At 44.3% G+C, this 19,722-nt stretch overlaps 1 protein-coding gene across 1 annotated transcript in view; it reads right to left on the bottom strand.

Annotated features, from left to right (window-relative positions):
* SUPT6H (SPT6 homolog, histone chaperone and transcription elongation factor) overlaps nucleotides 1-19,722 on the bottom strand; it is a 60,007-nt gene that overhangs the window by 14,392 nt on the left and 25,893 nt on the right. The window contains exons 13-25 of the mRNA XM_083172366.1: nucleotides 16,816-16,917; nucleotides 16,497-16,626; nucleotides 15,970-16,120; nucleotides 15,548-15,702; nucleotides 14,727-14,922; nucleotides 12,871-13,010; nucleotides 8,357-8,474; nucleotides 8,191-8,267; nucleotides 5,759-5,894; nucleotides 1,649-1,786; nucleotides 1,393-1,560; nucleotides 1,087-1,214; nucleotides 772-979 (exon numbers count right to left, since the gene is read on the bottom strand). Of these exons, the coding sequence (XP_083028492.1) occupies nucleotides 772-979; nucleotides 1,087-1,214; nucleotides 1,393-1,560; nucleotides 1,649-1,786; nucleotides 5,759-5,894; nucleotides 8,191-8,267; nucleotides 8,357-8,474; nucleotides 12,871-13,010; nucleotides 14,727-14,922; nucleotides 15,548-15,702; nucleotides 15,970-16,120; nucleotides 16,497-16,626; nucleotides 16,816-16,917 (1,847 nt within the window). The remainder of the gene's footprint in view (nucleotides 1-771; nucleotides 980-1,086; nucleotides 1,215-1,392; nucleotides 1,561-1,648; nucleotides 1,787-5,758; nucleotides 5,895-8,190; nucleotides 8,268-8,356; nucleotides 8,475-12,870; nucleotides 13,011-14,726; nucleotides 14,923-15,547; nucleotides 15,703-15,969; nucleotides 16,121-16,496; nucleotides 16,627-16,815; nucleotides 16,918-19,722) is intronic.

Here is a 19,722-nt window from a genome sequence, read left to right as displayed (position 1 = left end):
ATTTGGCACGTTTGTTGAAATATTTCCTGGTCCAAAGACCACTTCTAGTTTGAAGCCCCTGCTGACCAAAGTTCCACACTTGGAATGAGCACAACCATGATAGCCGGTAATATCAGTTATCCTCAAAAAATCTGTGATGGACATATCTTTAGGACTGAAATAGGAGTTCTGAATAACGGCAGCAGCAAGTTACGGCCTTCCTTACATAGATTGTGCCCTATCTGTAGTACATAGAATACCACTATCAGAAAAAGCAAAAGCAACCATTCCAAGACTCCAAAGTTGATAACCAAGGGGTAAATTTACTAAAGTTTGAGGTTTTAAAAGTTGTTGCACATAGCAACCACATACCACATATCATTTATCAAGCATCTTCTAGAGGATAATAATTAGAATCTGATTGGTTAGTATAGAACAGATCTCTCCCTTCTAAAAACTCACATTTTAGTAAATTCACCCATAACAGTTTGCAGTCGAGAAGGCTGGCATTTGTTAACACAACAATGCCAAATGGTGAAGGGGAATTTATGGTGGGCAGTACTTTTCATACACCTAGGAGGAATCGGTACATCTGTCAGACCAGACTTAGGTCTACAGTCATTAGGTCGAGCCCGGAAGGTCGACAGGGTCAAAGGTCGGCATGGGTTTAGGTCGACAGTCATTAGAGTGTAAGGTAGTGCAAAGAGTTCTAATCACCAATAGTTTGTGTCCACAGATGGCTAATGGAAGAAAACCAACATCATAAAAGAGAACACAGCATCTAATACAAACCTGTCTCTCAAGTTCCTCTGCAAATGCATCAAGATCAAGGTCTTTCAGCCTCTCTGGATTTTCGAGAATCTCTTCTAGAGCTCCTGCAGGATTGGCATCTTCAGCAGATTCATCGTACTCCAAAGCATCTACTGCCATCTTGCGAGCCCATTCATAGGTTTCAGGGTGCACTCGAGAGCCATCCAGGACTTCAATATAGGAATCCGTACTAGAGTGTATAAAATTAGCAATCGTAAGGCAGAGGCAAGTATAACAAGAAGCTGGTCATTTTCATTGTGACTTTTAATCTACACAAAGACAGCCTGAAAAACTGACCTGTCTCCAAGTGAGTTGGTGTCGATCTTAATGAAGCCAGCACAGTTGATGAAAACTTTGGGACCCATATGACACATTGTGACTAACTGGGTGCGATTTTCCAGACGTGTATTGTTCTGCTTTAGAACCTACAAAACAAAATATTGCATGAAGTTTAATTTCCCCTTGTAGTCCTTATAGAACAGTGTATTTTAAAACCGAGCTGAGGTCGCAATGTTAACTGGCCACCTAATGGGACCTCTGACAAGACTGCTGGTTTTATGAAAAAATGCTCAGTCATAAGTTCTTTGTAAGCATTGTACTTGCCTTCAGCAGGTGAGCACCCTTACGTGGTCCAAGCCCACACACATACTGAATGAGGGACTGGGTGTATGGGTGAGCAATAGCCCTGTTCACATCCACTCCCACCTCATTTACTCGGTTGATGAACTCATAATACAGGGAATTCAGCAGTTCCTCTTTCACTACATGCTCCTAGCACAAAAAGAAAAAACAAGGCATTATAAAAACACAGATAGTCTAATATTGTCATTCAGAGAACCTGTAGGATGTGGGTAGTTACCTGTAATGGATGCAATTTTAGACATAAGATATCATCATCTGTGCTGCAGACCTGGGAAAATTCAATCAAAGGGTCCTGGATACGCCGAGCAATAGACACCGCCTCACGTAACACTGGCGGGTAATCCCGAAAGTCACACTGCAAAATCAAATAACCTTGTATAAGAGGTAGGTAGAATGTTGGGTCTGTGCTACAATTGGCAGCATGGCTTTTAAATGCAGTGGAGCACAAATAAGGTGTGCTCCAACCCTCTAGAGCAGGTATGTCCAACGTTGGCCCTCCAGATGTTGTGAAACTACACATCCCAGCAGGCTTTGCCACAGTTTTGCTGTTAGAGAATGCTAAAACTATTGCAAAGCATGCTGGGATGTGTAGTTTCAAAACATCTGGAGGGCCAACATTGGACTTGCCTGCTCTAGAGCAAGCATGGCCATCCTATAGCTCTCTAGCTGTTGTAAAACTACAAGTTCCACCATAACTTGACAGTTTTGCTATAAGGGAATGCTAAAACTGTAGCACGGCATGCTGGAATATTTCATTTCCCAATATCTGGAGGTTCACAGGTTGGCCAGACCTGCTTTAGTGTGAACATAAAGTCAATCTTGGGTATACCCCACTAGTGGGGCCTGTTATGTATAACATCAGTATCTAATTCTGGTGTACATCATGCAACAAAACACACAAAACAAAAACAGTCCAGAGTATAGAATCCAAGTTTGTAGATGAGAAATGTTCATCCAGAAAAACAAGATTCAATTGCAAAATGCAATCTTCTGGAATGTAAACTTTGCATAAACTTCACAGTTGCTTATAACAACTATAGACAGGATATAGTTTGCTGGCAAATTATACGCACCAAAAACTGCTGTGTGGAATAAGTAATATTGGGGGTAGATGTATGAAGCAGTAAGTAGAGAAGTGAGCAAGTGGAAAAGCTGCCCAAGGCAACTACTAAGCTTTATAACATTGATCAGATATATTGCTGGTGGCAGTAGTCATAGCACATTTCTCCACTCATCACTGATTTATACATATACCTCATAGCGCCTCCGTGTCTTTTAAATTGTCACTGACAAATTACAAAAAGAGGGTAAACTACAATCATCCGTAAGATGTGAAATCTCAAGCCCATGCAAGACCGTTGTTCAAGAACAGCAGTAAATTAAGCAACTGAAAGAGGGATAAATGTATGAAGCTTGGAGAAGTGGTATCTATCCCCATTAGGAATGTTATGTACAAGGTGATAATGCACCAGCCAATCAGTTCCAATATGTATTACAGTTAAGGCCCATACACACTGAGCAACTTTGAGCTGAAAGTCACTCAAAACAGCAGGTTTGAGCGGCGTTCAGCTCAAAGCCGCCAAGTGTGTATGGCCCGGCAGTGAGCGCTGCTGCGTGCTCCCGCAACATCTCCGGGAAAGTCATTCATCTGCTGGTTATACCAACAGATGAGCGGCTTTCAGGACTGCTTTGCATAGCGCTCCGCTATGCAACGCTGTCCTCCCCCCTCCGTCGGCGCCGGGCTGGGCAAAAGCCGCTCAGTGTGTATGCACTGAGCGGCTTCCCCCCCAGCGATGAATGCAATCATCGCTGTTCATACACACTGGGCATAGTCGCCCAGTGTGTATGGACCTTTCGACTGGCTGGTGTATTATCACCTTGCACATAAAGTTCCTTATCAGGACAGATGCCACTTCTCCAAGCTCCAAGTCCGCCACACTCTGTGGTAGATGCGAACAGTAGATGGTTTTTCGAGACGAAACCATGGTTTGAATAACTTGGTCCAAAAAAAATCTAGCCCTTAAGACCGGCCGCTTAATCTCCATGCCATCAAGCACCGACAGGGAAGGTCTGGATGAAGGCAGGGCCTTGCGTGAGTAAGTCTGGCTCTAGAGGCAGACGCCATGGGGGTACGATGGACAATTCTGTAGATCCGCAAACCATGCTAGGTTTTGGTCAGTTGAGCGCAATTAGAATGGCTGTCACCCATTCCGCCTGTATCTTTAGAAGCACTCGTTAAAGTAGGGCAATCGGAGGGAACAGATATACCATGTGAAACTGCCACGGGACTGCCAGGGCGTCGATTAGAAAGGCTCCCGGGTCTCTTGTGATTGCTCCGTACCACAGGAGCTTGTGGTTGTGCCGTGAGGCAAACAGGTCGATTTGGGGACTACCACACCGTAGCGCCCACGGGTGAAAAACTTCTGGGTGGAGGGACCACTCCGACGTGTGGACATCCTGTCAACTCAAGAAATCTGCTTCCCAGTTAAGAAGGTAAGGAATGTACACTGCCGAGGGGGAGCGATTCCAGCAACGAAGAGCTCCAACTGCAATGGACGAGAATGCCATTGGGCACACTGCACCATTTCGAAGCAGGTTATCGTCTTGCCTAGTAGCCACATACAAAAATGGACCGTCGCTGCTCTGCGAGCCAAGAACTCCCAGACAAATGCCTGAAGAGACTTGCGCTTGCCATGCTGTGAGGAAGACCTATTGGAGTTGGGTATCTAACAAAGCTCCTAGGTGGGTCATCTGTTGGGCGGGAACAAGGTTGGACTGTCTGTGATCGGAGAGTCTGCCAACAGGAGGTCATCCAGATAGGGCAGGATCCTGACGCCCTGTAATAGTAGATGAGCAGTCATTACCGCTATCACCTTAGTGAAAACACGTGGAGCGGTCGACAGGTCGAATGGTAACGCCCGGAACTGATAATGGTGTTGTTGAATTGCAAATCTGAGAAAACACTGATGGTCCTCCCGAATTAGAATATGCAGGTATGCATCCTGCACATCCAGTGATGCTAGGAAGTCGTCTTTCCGGAGCACCTGAAGAATGGACAGCAGGGATTCCATCCTGAATCTGGAGGACCAGAGAAAGTGATTCAGAGTCCACAAATTTAGGATGGGTGGGAAATAAACCATCCGGCTTGGGGACAAGGAAGAGGTTTAAGTCAAACTCAGCTCCTCTTTGTTCAGGTGGGACCAGTTCTACAACCCCTGCAGAGAGAGAACCGCCTTTTGAAGAGCCAAAGACTTGTCGGCGTCTAAGGGGCGACCCAATGAAAAAAATTGAGTGGGGAAACGCCCCTTGAAAGACAAGGAGTATCCCCTTGAAACAATGTCCAGAACCCAGTTGTCGGAAGTGGTAACCGACCAAACCGTCTGCAAAAAGAAGTAGACAACCCACCACCATAGGATTGACTGACTGGTGGTGGAAAGTCAAGCTGCAGGCTTTTCAGGTTGCTTGGAGGCTTGGCAATTTTGTCTTGTTCGAAGAAGGGGAGAGCTTACGAGGCCTTCTTGGATTCGCTTGGATACATGACCTAAAAGGTCAGCCCTGGTGGTCTAGTGGGGAGACCGAGAGATCGGGACCCCGCTGCCAGGACCACCAGTGGTGCTTCCTTCGCTGGTGGTGGTTGCAGCTTAAGGTATGTCCGAGCCCCTAACTGGACTCTGCTTACCTGAGTGACATCTTCCCATGCTGCAGCGGCTCTCCTGATGCCTGTGGAAACGCCGAGGCATCTGGCCGTAGAGTTCAAAGACCCGGCAACAGTGTGACTGTCACGCTGCTGCAGGCTCGCTGTGCTTTCACAGTCTCTGCAGCACGATGAAAATGAAAGTGAAAAAAAAAAAACATATGAAAAGATTAAATCAGGCCTAAAGTGCTCTGCTCCTAAAAACGTGCCCTTTTCCTGAAACACCAAGGAGAAAAGTGGTTGGCCTGGGGCAGGATGGGTATTGGGGAGGAGGAGCCTCTCCCAGCTCTACTCCAGAAGTTTAACGCCTTGCTGCCCGGTCACAGGACCTGCAATACCCATGATCCTAGTGGTATACCATAGGCTGCTAACTATCCCCCAAATGTATAAGTAATATGAAGAAATGTGTCACACAAAGACCAGACACCCATGCACACACATTTATGTAACTTCAGCTTTCCTCCTGCAGAGGTTGGATTCACGGTCTTGGCTGATCTTGTTAGGACAACACAAAAACATTGCGCCCTGCTTGTATTGAAGTTTTAAAATACATCCAAAGCAATACCCTCAAAAGCAATATAAACATAGCATTTCCTAGCTAGACAGACATTAGTCATCATATATAATGCTTACTTCAGACTTCTTGCTGTTCATGTATAGAATGGCCAGCTCATTGTCCACCATTTCTACACCAATGGAAGACATCTGCTGTCCTTGCTCAAGCTCATGTACAATGCGTTTAACATCTTCCACCATCATCTGTGCATCCCTGGAATAAAGTAAATGCCAAAAACATGAGAACACCTGGGTTGGGAGCTGTATTTGCTATTTAATAAGCATCTGAAATAAAATGAGAGGAAAAGTGAGGGCAGAAAGCTATATGGCAGACCTTGTATAAAAGGAATTGATAATTGAGGGGCAGAGCTATTATTTATTCTGATCATTGTAATGGAGCGAAAAACAAAAAAGGTAAACATAAAGGGGGTATTCAATCTAGGATCACGGCTGTCGATCCCTGCCGACAACCGTGATCCTGGCACGTTTGCGGTCAGCCCGACAGCTGAACGACAGGTGGTATTCAATGTACCGCCTGCCAATCGGCGCAAAGGAGGTGTGGCCTCGAAAACGGCCGTGGATTGTCGATCTGCGGCCGGGATCACGACAATTCACGGCAGAACGGGCACGACAGCTTCTAAAGTCGGGCCCGTTCTGCCGTGATCCCGCTTCAATGCTGTCGCTAAAGACAGCATTAAATAGGGAGCCGCAGCTATTTCCCCCATCACAGTGCAATACTAAAACCACCACCGTATAATATATTATATACAAATTGTTAAAATCTAAAACTACTCTAAAACAAAATTGATTAAAATAAAATAAATAATTCCTTGAAAGATATTATTGCCTTTTCCATCTGTATTGTAATGTGGTTTATTATAAGTACCTTAAAAAAAAACAAAAAGGAAAAAAATACCAGAAGCCAGTACACAATCATCAGATATGACAAAGGAGAAAAAAAAAATGTAAAAAGAACACACGTGAACAGGTTGACAAATGGATATGACAGGAAAAGACATTGAAATGTGTCGCGTAACTTGCAGTCTTGCCTACATATGGTTAGCACCATGTCATATCGTGGGCTAAATTATGTGAAGACCACAATTCGCACAATCGTTTCAAATATAAAAAGGGAACAGAATCTTCAGCCTCTGGCACTGTAAAAAAACAAATGTTGAGGCATTTCTGGTGGTTGGGGGATGGCAGAATCAACATGAGCCGACTGTTTGCCAAACGGAATTGGACAAGTAGGAGTCGTCCATATAGGCCAGGCTTAAGGGAATGGGGGTGCTTTTCAGTCTGTGGTCTCCAGGTAAAGTTATCTAGGGCACAGTTTTCAATAAAGAAAGTTTTGGTTTACTGTGGCTAGATTTAATGTAGCAGTTGTAGTCATAATTCTTGAGTTATGGGGTTCCCAGACGGTTATTTAGAGGCTCAGAGCGAGAAACAGGTGATCGCAGTGGATGCGATTCCCGATCTCAGTATAGTGTTGCCACTGTCCCAAAAGTATTCATTCAGATTGCACTCCCAAACAGGATATCTGAAGTTGAAATGAACTGAAAAAGCACAACATGGAGGTACTTCATACAATGGCAAAAAGGTTTTATATTAAACAGAAATTAGCTGGTTCTACCCAAGGGACCAAGTGAGATTCTTAACTGATGATTCTTCGATTTTTTAGAGCGCTCTCTGGAAATTTAACCTTAAGGTGCCCACACACTAGAAAATATCTGCAATCTTAAAATGTGCGCACAAATTAGCCTTGAAATCTTTTGTCCGTCCTGGTAAAAAGATTTCAGGCAAGCGCATCATCTATACCAAAGGTTTCTCTTAAGATCCCATGTGCATTCGTTTTCCTAAATCTTCTGATCTTTGATGCAGCATGTAAGATCAGACGATTTAGCATAACTCCACCTGTAGATCTTAAAATGTGTCTGAATAATGAGTGTAATGGGCCCCATACATCAGCAATCACAATTAATGGTTTTGCAGATCCAGTGATTTTTTTGGCCAGATAAATGGTTTCTACAATCTATTTGACTTGCCCACACATTACAGATTTATTTCAGTGATCGGCAGATTTTTCCCATCTAAAGAATGCATCTTCATATGTGGAAAGTGCCCTTACATAACCTCAATCGATTGTCATTTCAGAAATTTAAATAGAAGAAGACAACGAAATAGGAATGCCCATACATATAAACAAGAACCGCAAATAATACCAGATTATTAAACATGTTTAAAAATCTGATTCAGCAATCGATTGGCGATCCCGATTAATTTTTGATCGGGATTGCCAAAAGGGGGAGCCCACACATTAAAGATTAATTGTGACAATCATCTCCAGATCTGAAGATTGTCACAATTAATTGCTGATATATGGGGCCCATAACTGTGCACCTGCTGGGTGACAAGGAAGCCATGCACTCTTTGGGGTACTTGAGGACCAGGGTTGGGAACCACTGATCTACATCTATATATATTTTTTTTTTAAAAAAACCTAATCTTACCGGTTCTCACTGGAAATGGCAACAACATGAGGTTTCTTGCTTATCAAAAACTTTTTCAGAGACTCCATGTCACGGGTCTGCCAAACATAAAAGAAAATCTCATTAGACTTCACTGTACTAAATCATCCTACAGTAAGAAATATTGTCTAATGAAATTAGAACTCACCTTTCTCTCTCTTTCCTCTTCCCTCCAAGCATTTTTCCTCTTGGTAAAGTATGGCAAACGCAGGAAGTCTGTCACCTCCCCCTCTCCATTAATGAGGGCACAAAACACAGGGTGATCTCTGAAAGAATGCACAATATATATATATATTATTGGGACATGGTGTGTGACGCCTTTCTACCATCTGGACAGCCAGGCTCTGTTTACGAAGGAAACCTCCAAGGCGCGTGATCTTGGTGGCCATGACAGGAGCGTGAGCTAATTGCCAGAGCTACCTATAAAACCTTGTGGTATAAAATCCACAGTTGGTACCAATGTTCTCTCTAATTTTACGAAGGCTGTGTGCGGCTAAAGATTTTGCCTGTGCAACTTTGGAATGAAATTTACATTTTTGTGCGTCACATATATAACTGGAAAATGATGTTCAGCATTTGTGTTAACTTTACTTCAAAATGATATTAAACATTTGAACATTCAAAACACAGCACACAATGTAGTTAATTGGTGAAACACACATTAATAGAGTCCACAACTGCAAAAAGGGACCACTGCTGCTTTGTGCGCTCAGTTATAATGTCTGTGCGCACGCTCGTCGAGGTGTGTGCGCGCGCACAGCTTAGAGGGAACACTGGTTGGTACCAGTGTACCCTCTAAGCTGTGCGCACGTGCGCGCGCACACAACTCGACGAGCGTGCGCACAGACATTACAACAGAGCGCACAAAGCAGCAGTGGTCCCTTTTTGTAGTTGTGGACTCTATTAATGTGTGTTTCACCCATTAACTACAGTTTCACCCATTAACTACATTGTGTGCTGTGTTTTGAATGTTTAAATATTTAATATAATTTTGAAGTAAAGTTAACACAAATGCTGAACGTCATTTTCCAGTTATATATAAGTGACGCACAAAAATTTTAGTTTCTATCCAAAGTTGCACAGCCAAAATCTTTTGCCGCACACAGCCTTCGTAAAATTAGAGGGAACATTGGTTGGTACCCACTTAATCACTGAAGTATGATGTGTAGTTTCAAATGTATTAAATGATATTTCACCATGAAGCGCCCCCTCTGTTCCTCTGCTCTATAGATTTAGGGAAGTATTCAATGCTGGGGGCGAACTGTGACGGCGAGTAGTGCTGACTGCTTGCTGTCACAGCTCGCACGTTCAGTATTCAAATGACACCCTGCATACGCCTTTTCCCCCTCGCTGTGTGGAATGTGTTCAAACTGAAATCTAAATTGCAGTGTAAAGGTGGCCATACATCAGAAAGACCTGTCTTACAATCACGATTGCATCCAACTTTCCCTTCAAATAAAGCATCCAGTATTTACTCAGCACAGAAACAAAATAACTCACCCAAATGTAACTCTCTCTCCAGTGCACATTATTTTGTCCATTAAAGGAGGAGTTTGCTTTTTGCAAACCAACCAGAACCACCCCCACTGAGACGGAGGAGCCTCAGTCCAGGGAGGACCACATGACCTAAGCATGGGTTGATGAGAGATTTCATACAGATTTCGGAGTCTGATCCCCAGCCTGCCTTACAAGTTCAGACGTTTAAACGAAAGAAGGACCTGGCTGCATTTCTTCCGTCTTCTCAGCTAGAGGACCTCAAGGAGGCCTGGTCTCATCCAAATAAGTAGTAGTCTCTCCTTACAAAATGATTTGCTGATTTCTACCCCATTGCCGAAGGAGACCGAAAACTTTGGGAAGTCTTGTTAATTGCACAACTCTACCCATTACGGATTTCGCTTCACTCAGGGAACCCAGGGATAGGAGAATGGAGCAGTTCCTCAAAATGTTGTACGCCGATGCGGGCGCTGCCCTCTGTTCCGGCCTTTATTTCTGCTTTGGTCTCTTTGGCTATACGTAGCTGGCTGGATGCCCTGGCAGAGGGCCGCAGGTCAGGGTCTAGAAGATCTGACCTCATGGAGTTTGTGAATCATATTCGTGAGCACCTGCATAGAGGAGGCGGCAAAGAACTCAAGTGTTTCGCTTCTAAGATCTCAGCTTTTTCTGTGGCGGCCAAATGCGCCTTGTGGCTTTGTTCCTGAATTTATGTGCAGAATTGGATAAAATAGTTTCCACTCCTCCAGGGTGGGATGACATCTCTTGCTGACATATGGATCTTGGATATGGTCTCCCAGGGTTACTCCCTATCTTTCAGGGGTCATGCTTCTCAACAGTATTTTTCAACGGGTCGGTCTGCAGACTTTGGCAGGGCTTCTGCTCGCCAAACTCCGGTCTGTTCCTCTTTACTGTCAGGTGCCATAAAACCGGTTCCTCAGTGTCAACAAAGCACTGGATTTTATTCCAACCGCTTTCTGGTTCCAAAATTGGATGGTTCGTTCCGACCTATCCTAAACAAATTCACTAGGTCCCTCAGGTCTATCCTGCAGACCCACCATCCGCATAACTTTATGGCGGTGCCCTGTATGTGCAGGACGCATAACCGCAAATTCCCATTCAGGGGGATCATCAAAGTTTCCTGCGGTTCGCTAATCAGAGGGAGCATTACCAGTGTGTGGCTTTACCACTTGCATGTTCAAAGGTGATGGTGATCATGATGGTCCACATGAGGCTTTAGTGGATCCATATTCTGCCATACTTGAATGACCTTCTGGCAGACTCCCAGGCTGTGCTTCAGGGACATCTCCATCGCACACGGTCTGTCCTACAATCCTATGGTTGGTTTATACACGAGAAAATCCTGCCTGGTTCCATCGCAAAACATGGTACATCTAGGGGACTTGCTGGATTACAAAGTCCAACGGGCTTTCCTTCCCGAGGACAAAAAGAAATCCCTGCATGAGATGGTTAAAGAAGGTACTTGTTTCCTAGAACGGCCACAATCGCGGGCATCATGTACCTTAAAGTTAAGGTACACGATGCCCGCGATGGACCAGATTTCCTTTGAAATCAGGTCCATTTTGCCGGCAAAGGCAAAATCGGGGGCATCGCGTCGGTCGCGTGCATTAACATTGCCCCCCGACGCCCGCGATTTTGCCATAGGCTTCAATGTTAAATTATTTTTAACATTGAAATCGGGAGCATCGCGTCGGTCTTGTGCCATTATAACGGCACAAGATGAGATGGACTTGATTAAGTCCATCTCACATAGGAAACAATGTGAAATGGGCCAATATGACCCATTTCACATTGTATATGGGCCCGTCGTCAACCCACGATTGACGCCAACCCGAAGCATGGCGAGCCCGCGAGGGGCGGCGGTACGCGTCCTCGGACCTTTTCATACCCCTACTATCCACGACGGCGTGAAGTTGAGAATATAAAGTGTGGCGTCAATCGTGAGGGGGCATTAAGGGGGTAAAATTGGGGGTCTGGGTAATACTTCACATTTAATCCAATGTAAAATAGGGTCCCAGGGACCCTATTCACATTTGATTCAATGTAAAAATCGCGTCGATCGCATCGCATGCGATTTGGTCGCATGCGATGCGACCGACGCAATTTTTCCGACACGACCACCCCGATGCAAATCAGTGTGGCCGAGCTAGGAAACAAGTACCTTAAAGAATTTAATTCTCGTCACAAGGTCTCCATACATTTCTGCATGTGCCTTTTGGGAAAGATGGTGTCATGCTTCCAGATGGTGAAAATTGCACAATTCCATTCAAAGCCCCTGCAATTGGAACTTTTCCAGAATTGGAATCGTACCCCGCTTCGATTAACGTCTGAGATGCTTCTCATCTCCAGGGACACAACTGTCTTTTGTGGTGGCTACAGACATCACACGAACAGGAGGCGTCCCTTCCCAGTCCTGGATTGGGTCATCCTGATGACAGACACCAGTCTTTGGGGCTGGAAATCTGTCACAGTTCAGCACTCTTCTCAGGGCTGTTTTACAATTAGGACAAAATTGTCCATCAATGTCCTTTAGTTGTGGGCAGTGTAACCTGCACTGTTTTAGGCCGGTCCTTTACTTCACCATCATCAAGATTGGTGCATAAATCAATCATCAAGGCGGTACGTGCAGTCGGGCTGCAATGGTGGAGGTAACACGCATTCTTAAGTGGGAAGAGCAGTTTCCAACTCTCTTTGTAGTTTACATTTCAGGGATTCCTAAACTGGGAGGCAGACTAGGCCAAGTTGTCTCTAAATCTGTAAGTTTTTCATTAGCTGGTCATTCACTGGGGTTGCCTCGCAACAAGATTAAAAGCTTTCTTGATGCAGGATCCCAGGCTGTTTCTAATTAACGCCCTTGCGGCTCCATGGTCCTTTCGACTAGTTTACCTCTTTCCTTCAATTGCTCTGCTACCGCGAGTCCTTCGGAAGTTGTACTCGGAAAGTATATCAGCCATTCTTGTAGCTTCGAAAGAGAGTCTGCTACCTTCTGTGTTTAAGCATGTGTGAGAGATGTAGTTTCACTAACTGCCAACAGATGGCAGTGTTTCGGAGACACACAATCAGACACCATATATACATGACAGGCACGCAAAGGGAAATGGCTGCACTATGGTAAACAAACAGTGGATCTTTGGTCCTTCTTCAGCATACCTGGTAGAGGAGTAGGCCATGCCCAGCACACGGAGTCCTTTGCCCTGGCTCTCCTCCATGAAGTCATCATCTTCCTCGGCTTGCTGATCAGGCCGGAATGGTGACACTTTCAGCCAGTTGTACAGCTTTCGACTACAAGACTAAAAAAAAAATATAAGACAATGAGAGTCAACAACATTTTCCATGAGAAGACATAGTATAAAAGCCATACAGGGCCGCTGCCATAATACGCTCTGTTTTAGCGGTATGAACACCCTGGTGGTCTAGCATCGGCTCAGAGTCCTGCTACCAGACCGCTGGGGTGACCCCTTGCTAGCAGTGCAGTGATCCGCGATTACCGGGCCCCCGCGTACGGAGGCCTGCTTTCCTGCTCCTGCGTCCTGGCCGTGGCTCACTCCAAGTGACGGGAGGTGGTCGGTGAGAGCGTACGTCAGGTCCGGCTGCCAGAAGAGGGTGTCAAAGCGGTCAGCAGCAGCGCAGTGCAGCACTGACTGCTCTAAAAAGTGAAAGATGTAAAACAGAAGTAAGGTCTGAAAAAACAGCCCTCTCCTTAAAAAGGCACCCTGTTGCCTCAGGAACCAATAAAGAACTGGTTTTCCAAAGAAGTTCTCTCCTTGGTTCCTTGGCCCTTCCAGAACTCATCCTAGTCCCAGCATCCACCATAGGTTGAAAGGAAAAAATGGAGCATCAGGAAACCTTCAACAGCTAGTGCTACTAAAGCCAGCTGTCGAAAATTCTGCTGTAATAATGTACCATGAGATAAAAGATCTTCCTGCAGAGGAAGCCATCAACCGGGGTCACACACTATTTGAAAAGCCCTTTCTTTATCAATCTAGATTCACAAGGAATGCCAGAACTTCTTCCATTCTGGCATTCTTTAAGAATGAGTGTAAGCATTGGAATTTAGGGAGAGAGATAGATCATCACAGTGAAGTTCTAAGGAAACATCCTGACAAGCATTAGGAATGTCTGTGGATCTCTGGAGCACAATGTGGGCACTTCGTTATTGCATCAAAGGGCAAGTAGTGCTATGAGTGGTAAGGTCAACTTTCTCAGCTCTCATCACTATGAGATTCCAATATCTGGAATCCCCAAATGGTTTACATACATCATGGCCATGGTGTCGTCAGATTAGAATGCAGACAAGCCTGCCCTGTGAATACAGACTATGCCTCTCAGATTGTCCAGCACATCTCTGAGCTTCAGAAAATTGACCTTATAGGCAAAGGGAGCAATGTCGTAGATTCCCAATCTTAAATAGTGGCATCCATCTTTACTACTCCAGAAAAGAAAGTGAGTGACCATTGCCAAAGCTTTAACCGTCGGGTGCCTATCCCTTCTGCGCAGCCTATAACCCAGCGGCTAGGGATAGAACAATAACAAAAACATTTTACAGTGGTGGCGTTTGCAGTCCCATAAGGAGAAACGGTACTTGTGTAGTTTCATGGCGCCGTGCGTCTGAGTCCCCTTGCAGGGCTCGCTTTGCTTGCCCACGCTGCGGGCTCGGTGGCTCGCTACGCTCGCCATGCTATCTAAAGTCAACTCCATGCCAACATGGATAGTGGGGGTATGAACTGTCCATGTTGGCATGGAGTTAAGTTAGTTTATTTTGCTGGCGCCGTGAAACTACACAAGTACCGGAGAAACATTTCCAACCTCTTGGGCACTAAACTGAACTGAGGAGTGGGAGGATCATCAACCTTCAAGAAAGCGATCCTTTAAATGTCCAGGTCTTGCGCACAACACTTTATGTTAACATTTTCCTTAATATTTGTTGAAGGAAAACCACCAAACTGACTGTGAAACCACTCATTTTATAGAAAACTCTTTATAAATAAACATTGGTCAATTCCTACCTTCATTACAAATTCTTTGGCCTCCAGAAGAAGTTTGCTTTTTAACTCTTTACCCATTTGAGGGTAGAGGAACTGTTTTAGGGAACGTTCGATGGCCAGTGTCCGCTGCCTGTTCCACTCCTGCACCTGGTGACTGAACTCATCTCTGTAATAGAACTGCTTGATCTCCTCAAAGTAAGTCTGCTCATTGCCGAAGCTATATTAAAAAAAAAAAATAATAATAAAATGTGAGACCAATCAATGTGGTTTTCTCCATATTTATAACATTTTCATAAGTAACACTAAAAATATAAATAATTAAATCACCCTTTTTTATGCAATTTGTAACTTATGCTGATAAAACTGGTTTGCCAGAAGTCTCTTGCCAAGCCACCAACTACAACAGAGCCTAGAGAACAATGAACATTCTTCCTTCCTTCCCATTACCCAGAAGGCTTTTCTCTGTAACAAACACTGTAGGACAATGTGGATAGCCAGGAATCCTTATAAACACAAGATTGTAACTATAATAGCTTTATTTTTTAAAATACATTTTTTATTAAATAAGTTAGTGACCAATTCCACTCTAGTGTTCATTCTAGCACCCGCCATCTTTGAAAACCCATGCAGTTCCTCTTCCCTGCCTGGGGCGTCGCTGTCTGCTGTGGTGTTTCTAGCACAGGTCTGGTTTGCATATCAATGCTGATATACAGACCACACAGTGCTAGAAGCACTACAGCAGACAGTGACACCCCAGGCAGGGAAGACGAACTGCATGGGTTTTCAAAGATAGCGGGTGCTAGAATGAACACTACACTATAGAAGACAAAGCTCATACTTACCCCTCAACATCCTTCATATCAATGCAGATATCTATGGTGATCAGACCTTCTTCTTCTGCAATGCACATCTTAAGAAATTGTTCATCTCTCAGCTCTTTAACAACTTTGTTCTTCAGATATTTGAAGGCATATGCAAAATGGGCTTCATCGATTTCCTGTACACGAGTATAAATAGAATATGTGACATGACTTGTACACTTTGTGTAATATATATGCAGCAACGTTTGGCTGCTATGTCCGTCGCATTGGACTGGAGCCAGGCTCATGAGGTTATGTTTACCACCTGTTGAATTATAAATCTCAGCAAGCTAATCGTTTAACATTTTATAAAAGCTACAGGCACCAGATCAGTTGTACTGATACAAGGAGCACAAACCAGCTCTAAATGCATTAATAAAACAAGCAATATACAAGACCAGTACCTTTCGGCCTTTCTTGGTTGGAACAACGTTAATCTTGCCCCTTTCTTGAAAGGTCTGCCGTAAAACCTGTCTGACCAATGGCTCCCTTGCAATCTGCAAAGCCACCATGTACCGGGCTCCTTCCAGCACTGCCTCTGGTGTAGCGAACTGACTACAAAAAACAACAAAAACAGAGAGAATAAAATTACTTGGCTTCAATATATAGGCTTCAATATATAACCATACATAAGTGTCCTACACAAAGTGTTAAGTCTTCAAAACCTTCCATCAACTAAACAAGCATTTTTATGTATATTTAGAATGAAAGACAGTACTAATAATAAAAAAATAAAAATAAACACATTTGTAGGGATTCATTTAATATTAATTAGTTCACATTCACCTCTTAATACAGTAATTCGAACAAATTTTAAATCAAAAGCCCCTATTACCAAAATTTTCTATCTACTATTCATGTACTTGGGAAAACAGATTACTGTAAGTAAATAGCTTACTGTGACTATGACCACACAGAACCAGGAACTGACCTGCACACATAATCTTTAGCAAGTTCTAGAGGCTCGGCTGGAAACTGCTCAGTCTCGTGACGCTGGTAACTGTCTCGCAGGTTCTCACCAAACTGCTCTGGTGTCAAGCCAAACTTCTTTGCCAAACCATCTGTCGAATTGAGCAAGCTATGTAAAAACCTCCTGTCCAGAATGTTAGCCAATTAATGCAAGATACACTTAGCTTAATATATTTAGGTTTAATAGCAAAGTGTTAAATCAAACCAAAGCAGCAGAAAAAATACCACAAGTATCAAGCAGACAAAAGCCTTATATGACCAACCAGTATAAGGACACTCACCCAGACCAGCACTTTGGCAGATTGAATACATATCCCTACGTGAAGCCTGCTTTAACTCTGGCCCCTTTGGCTCCTCCTCTTCTTGTTCTACAGCTTCGGCTCCTGTAAAATTAAGAGCATGATCAATTCAAAAGTGGACAGCACTACGTGAATCAAATAGAAGCATTATGGTAATTCAATCATTTAGAGAGCCGCAAGATACCAAAAATTTGATAAAGCAATAAAATTACCAAACACTTAATAGGGCCTACACACATGCCGATATTAAGGAATTTTCTAAGCGACTTTGCTTAGTTGGTACTTGTGTACTAGCACGGCGCCCCGATAATTAGTCACCCGATTTTTTAATCGAATCGCATGCCATACACCCGATGGCATGCGATGCGATTTTAACTCATATTTGATATTAAATTGTATAAGCACCCTAATGGGTGTTTTCAAAGCATCCTAATGGGTGCTTACAATGCTTAAATGCACCCCCACACCACCCCCCAAGTATAAACGTGAACCCGAAGCGTGTACGACCTTTTCATACCCCCACTATCCACGTCGGCGTGGAGTTGAGAATAGAAAGTGTGGCGAGCGCAGCGAGCCAGAAGCGTGGCGAGCGCATCGAGCCCCGCGAAGCCCGCGAGGGGACGCGTATACCTGTGAAGTTATCCACGTGCACTCGCCACGCTTCGGTGGCTCGCCACACTTTCTATTCTCAATTCCACGCCGACGTGGATAGTGGGGGTATGAAAAGGTCGTAGGACACGTACCACTGCGCTCACCACGCTTCGGGTTTACGTTTATACTTGGGGGTGGCGTGGGGGTGCATTTAACCATTGTAAGCTCCCATTAGGGTGCTTATATAATTTATAATCGCATCGCATTGTATGCCATATACAATGGCATACAATTTTAAAATTGTATGCCATTGTACAACATCGGCCGATATCGCGTTGCATCGCATGCGATATGGTCTGCGATGCGATGGGCGCCATGCTAGTACACAAGTACCGCTTAGTTTGGCAAAATCGCTTAGAAAATGCCCCTACATCGGTGTGTGTGTAGGGGCTATAGCGACCGCAATGCATGTCACTGGCCGAGATTGATGGGCAGTGTCCACCAATCTCGGTGGTCGCCAGTGTTCTTACCGGGGAACACTGGCGCTTGTCAGCTCATTCAGCACACAGCGCTGACAGCGTGCTCTGTGTGTGGCATAGAACTGCCTGACCAAGCATAGCTAAAGGCCTGATGGAAGGCAGGTGACTCACTGAGCAATAGTACACAGAAGAAAGAAAACCTCACTTGGGGGCAATCAATTAACATGAACAAGGAATACATACACCTAATAGAGGATGTAGCAAACTACATCCAACAGCACCATTGAGGAAGATCTGGCTGATGAAGAATCAATGCAGAAAGGCTGGAAGGACAATGTCCTCATTGAAACGGAATGTGAACAAGATCTTTGGGAGGAAGAATTAGTCTTCTAATTCACCCAAACCAAGTGGAAAACAAGCAAAAGAGGCTTACAGCACAGAGCAGACATTTCAAAAACCCATCTACCAGATGCAAGGGCCAAGGGAGGATGTAGGACACTTGCCTACACCGAGTTCTGCCTTGTGAGTTGAGTAAACCAGTTGTAACATTGTCCAACAGGATGCGAACAGGACGGCCCCATAGGGACTGTGGAGTCTACACCAAGGCATAACCGATCACCCTAAACTCCAGGATGTTGACAAGAAATCCTGCTATCAGCCAGAGATATCCTTCCAGTAAGACTCTACCTCCATCTCCTCTGGAAAGGAGTGGTCACAATCTACATTATAGCCAGGAAAACTAACAGGGGGGATGTAATAATGGCTACCAGATGGCAAATAGCTTATTTATAGATGTTGCCATCTCAGGTCGATGAATTAATGACAGATGAATGATCCAGGGTAAGATTGGGCCAAGTTGAGGCGCTTCCATACCATTACAACTTGCATCCCTAATCGCTTATTTAATTGATTGCTAAAACTGGCCTTAAAAATATATAAGAGATAGTTACTGAATGGTAAGTGGCAAGAGCTTCCAGGGAAATCTGTTGTGATACATTTCAGGTGCTAAAAAGCACCCACGATGTGCAGGTTGTGTCAGATTGTGATTAATCCTATGTGCATGGGACCGTGCATCAGAACGGATGTCAAATATCTGATATGGCAACATTTCAGACAATTTGTCAGGCCGATTTGTCGGACTTGGGTAATAAAAAAAAAAAAGGCCAAATCGGACAAGTGTATGTGGGCTTTTAGATGAAACCATAAAAAATGGTAGCTGCGCCAAATGATAACGCTGGGATTACAGATGGTATTTATTTTGTTAGAACATGGTCATAATGTCACAGCAAATGCCACATATCACTTTAAATGCGTAATAAAAGCTTCCTGCCACCCTGATTACAAGCTAAAGTTTAGTCCACATGTAGGAAAACAGATTTAACTTTTGAATAAAGGTCCCCATACACGCTACGATAGCAGTGTGCAATACGACGCGTTATCAGGTGGATCGCATCGCGACACAATGCGATCCACAGGAAGTACAAAAAGTATGTGCAGCACATACTTTGGTACTTGTGTACAATCACGGCTCCCATCGCATGCCATATGTAGTGGCATGCGATGCGATTTTACCGTGTTTTTATGCATTTTTGTTAAAAATCGCATGCGATCTGATGCGATGTCATTTTTCACTGAAATTATGGACATGAGTTAAAATCATGTAAAATGCACCCCAAATGTCATTTTTCACACTGTACCACCCCCACTATCAACGCCAACCCGAAACGTGGCGAGCGCAGCGAGCCCGCGAGGGGCGGCGGTACGCGTCCTACGACCTTTTCATACCCCCACTATCCACGACGGCGTGGAAATGAGAATA

The sequence above is a fragment of the Crinia signifera genome, chromosome 2 (genome assembly GCF_055691185.1).
Source record: "Crinia signifera chromosome 2, ASM5569118v1, whole genome shotgun sequence".
Lineage (NCBI taxonomy): Eukaryota > Metazoa > Chordata > Amphibia > Anura > Myobatrachidae > Crinia > Crinia signifera.
This window is presented reverse-complemented; position numbering and strand designations above follow the sequence as displayed.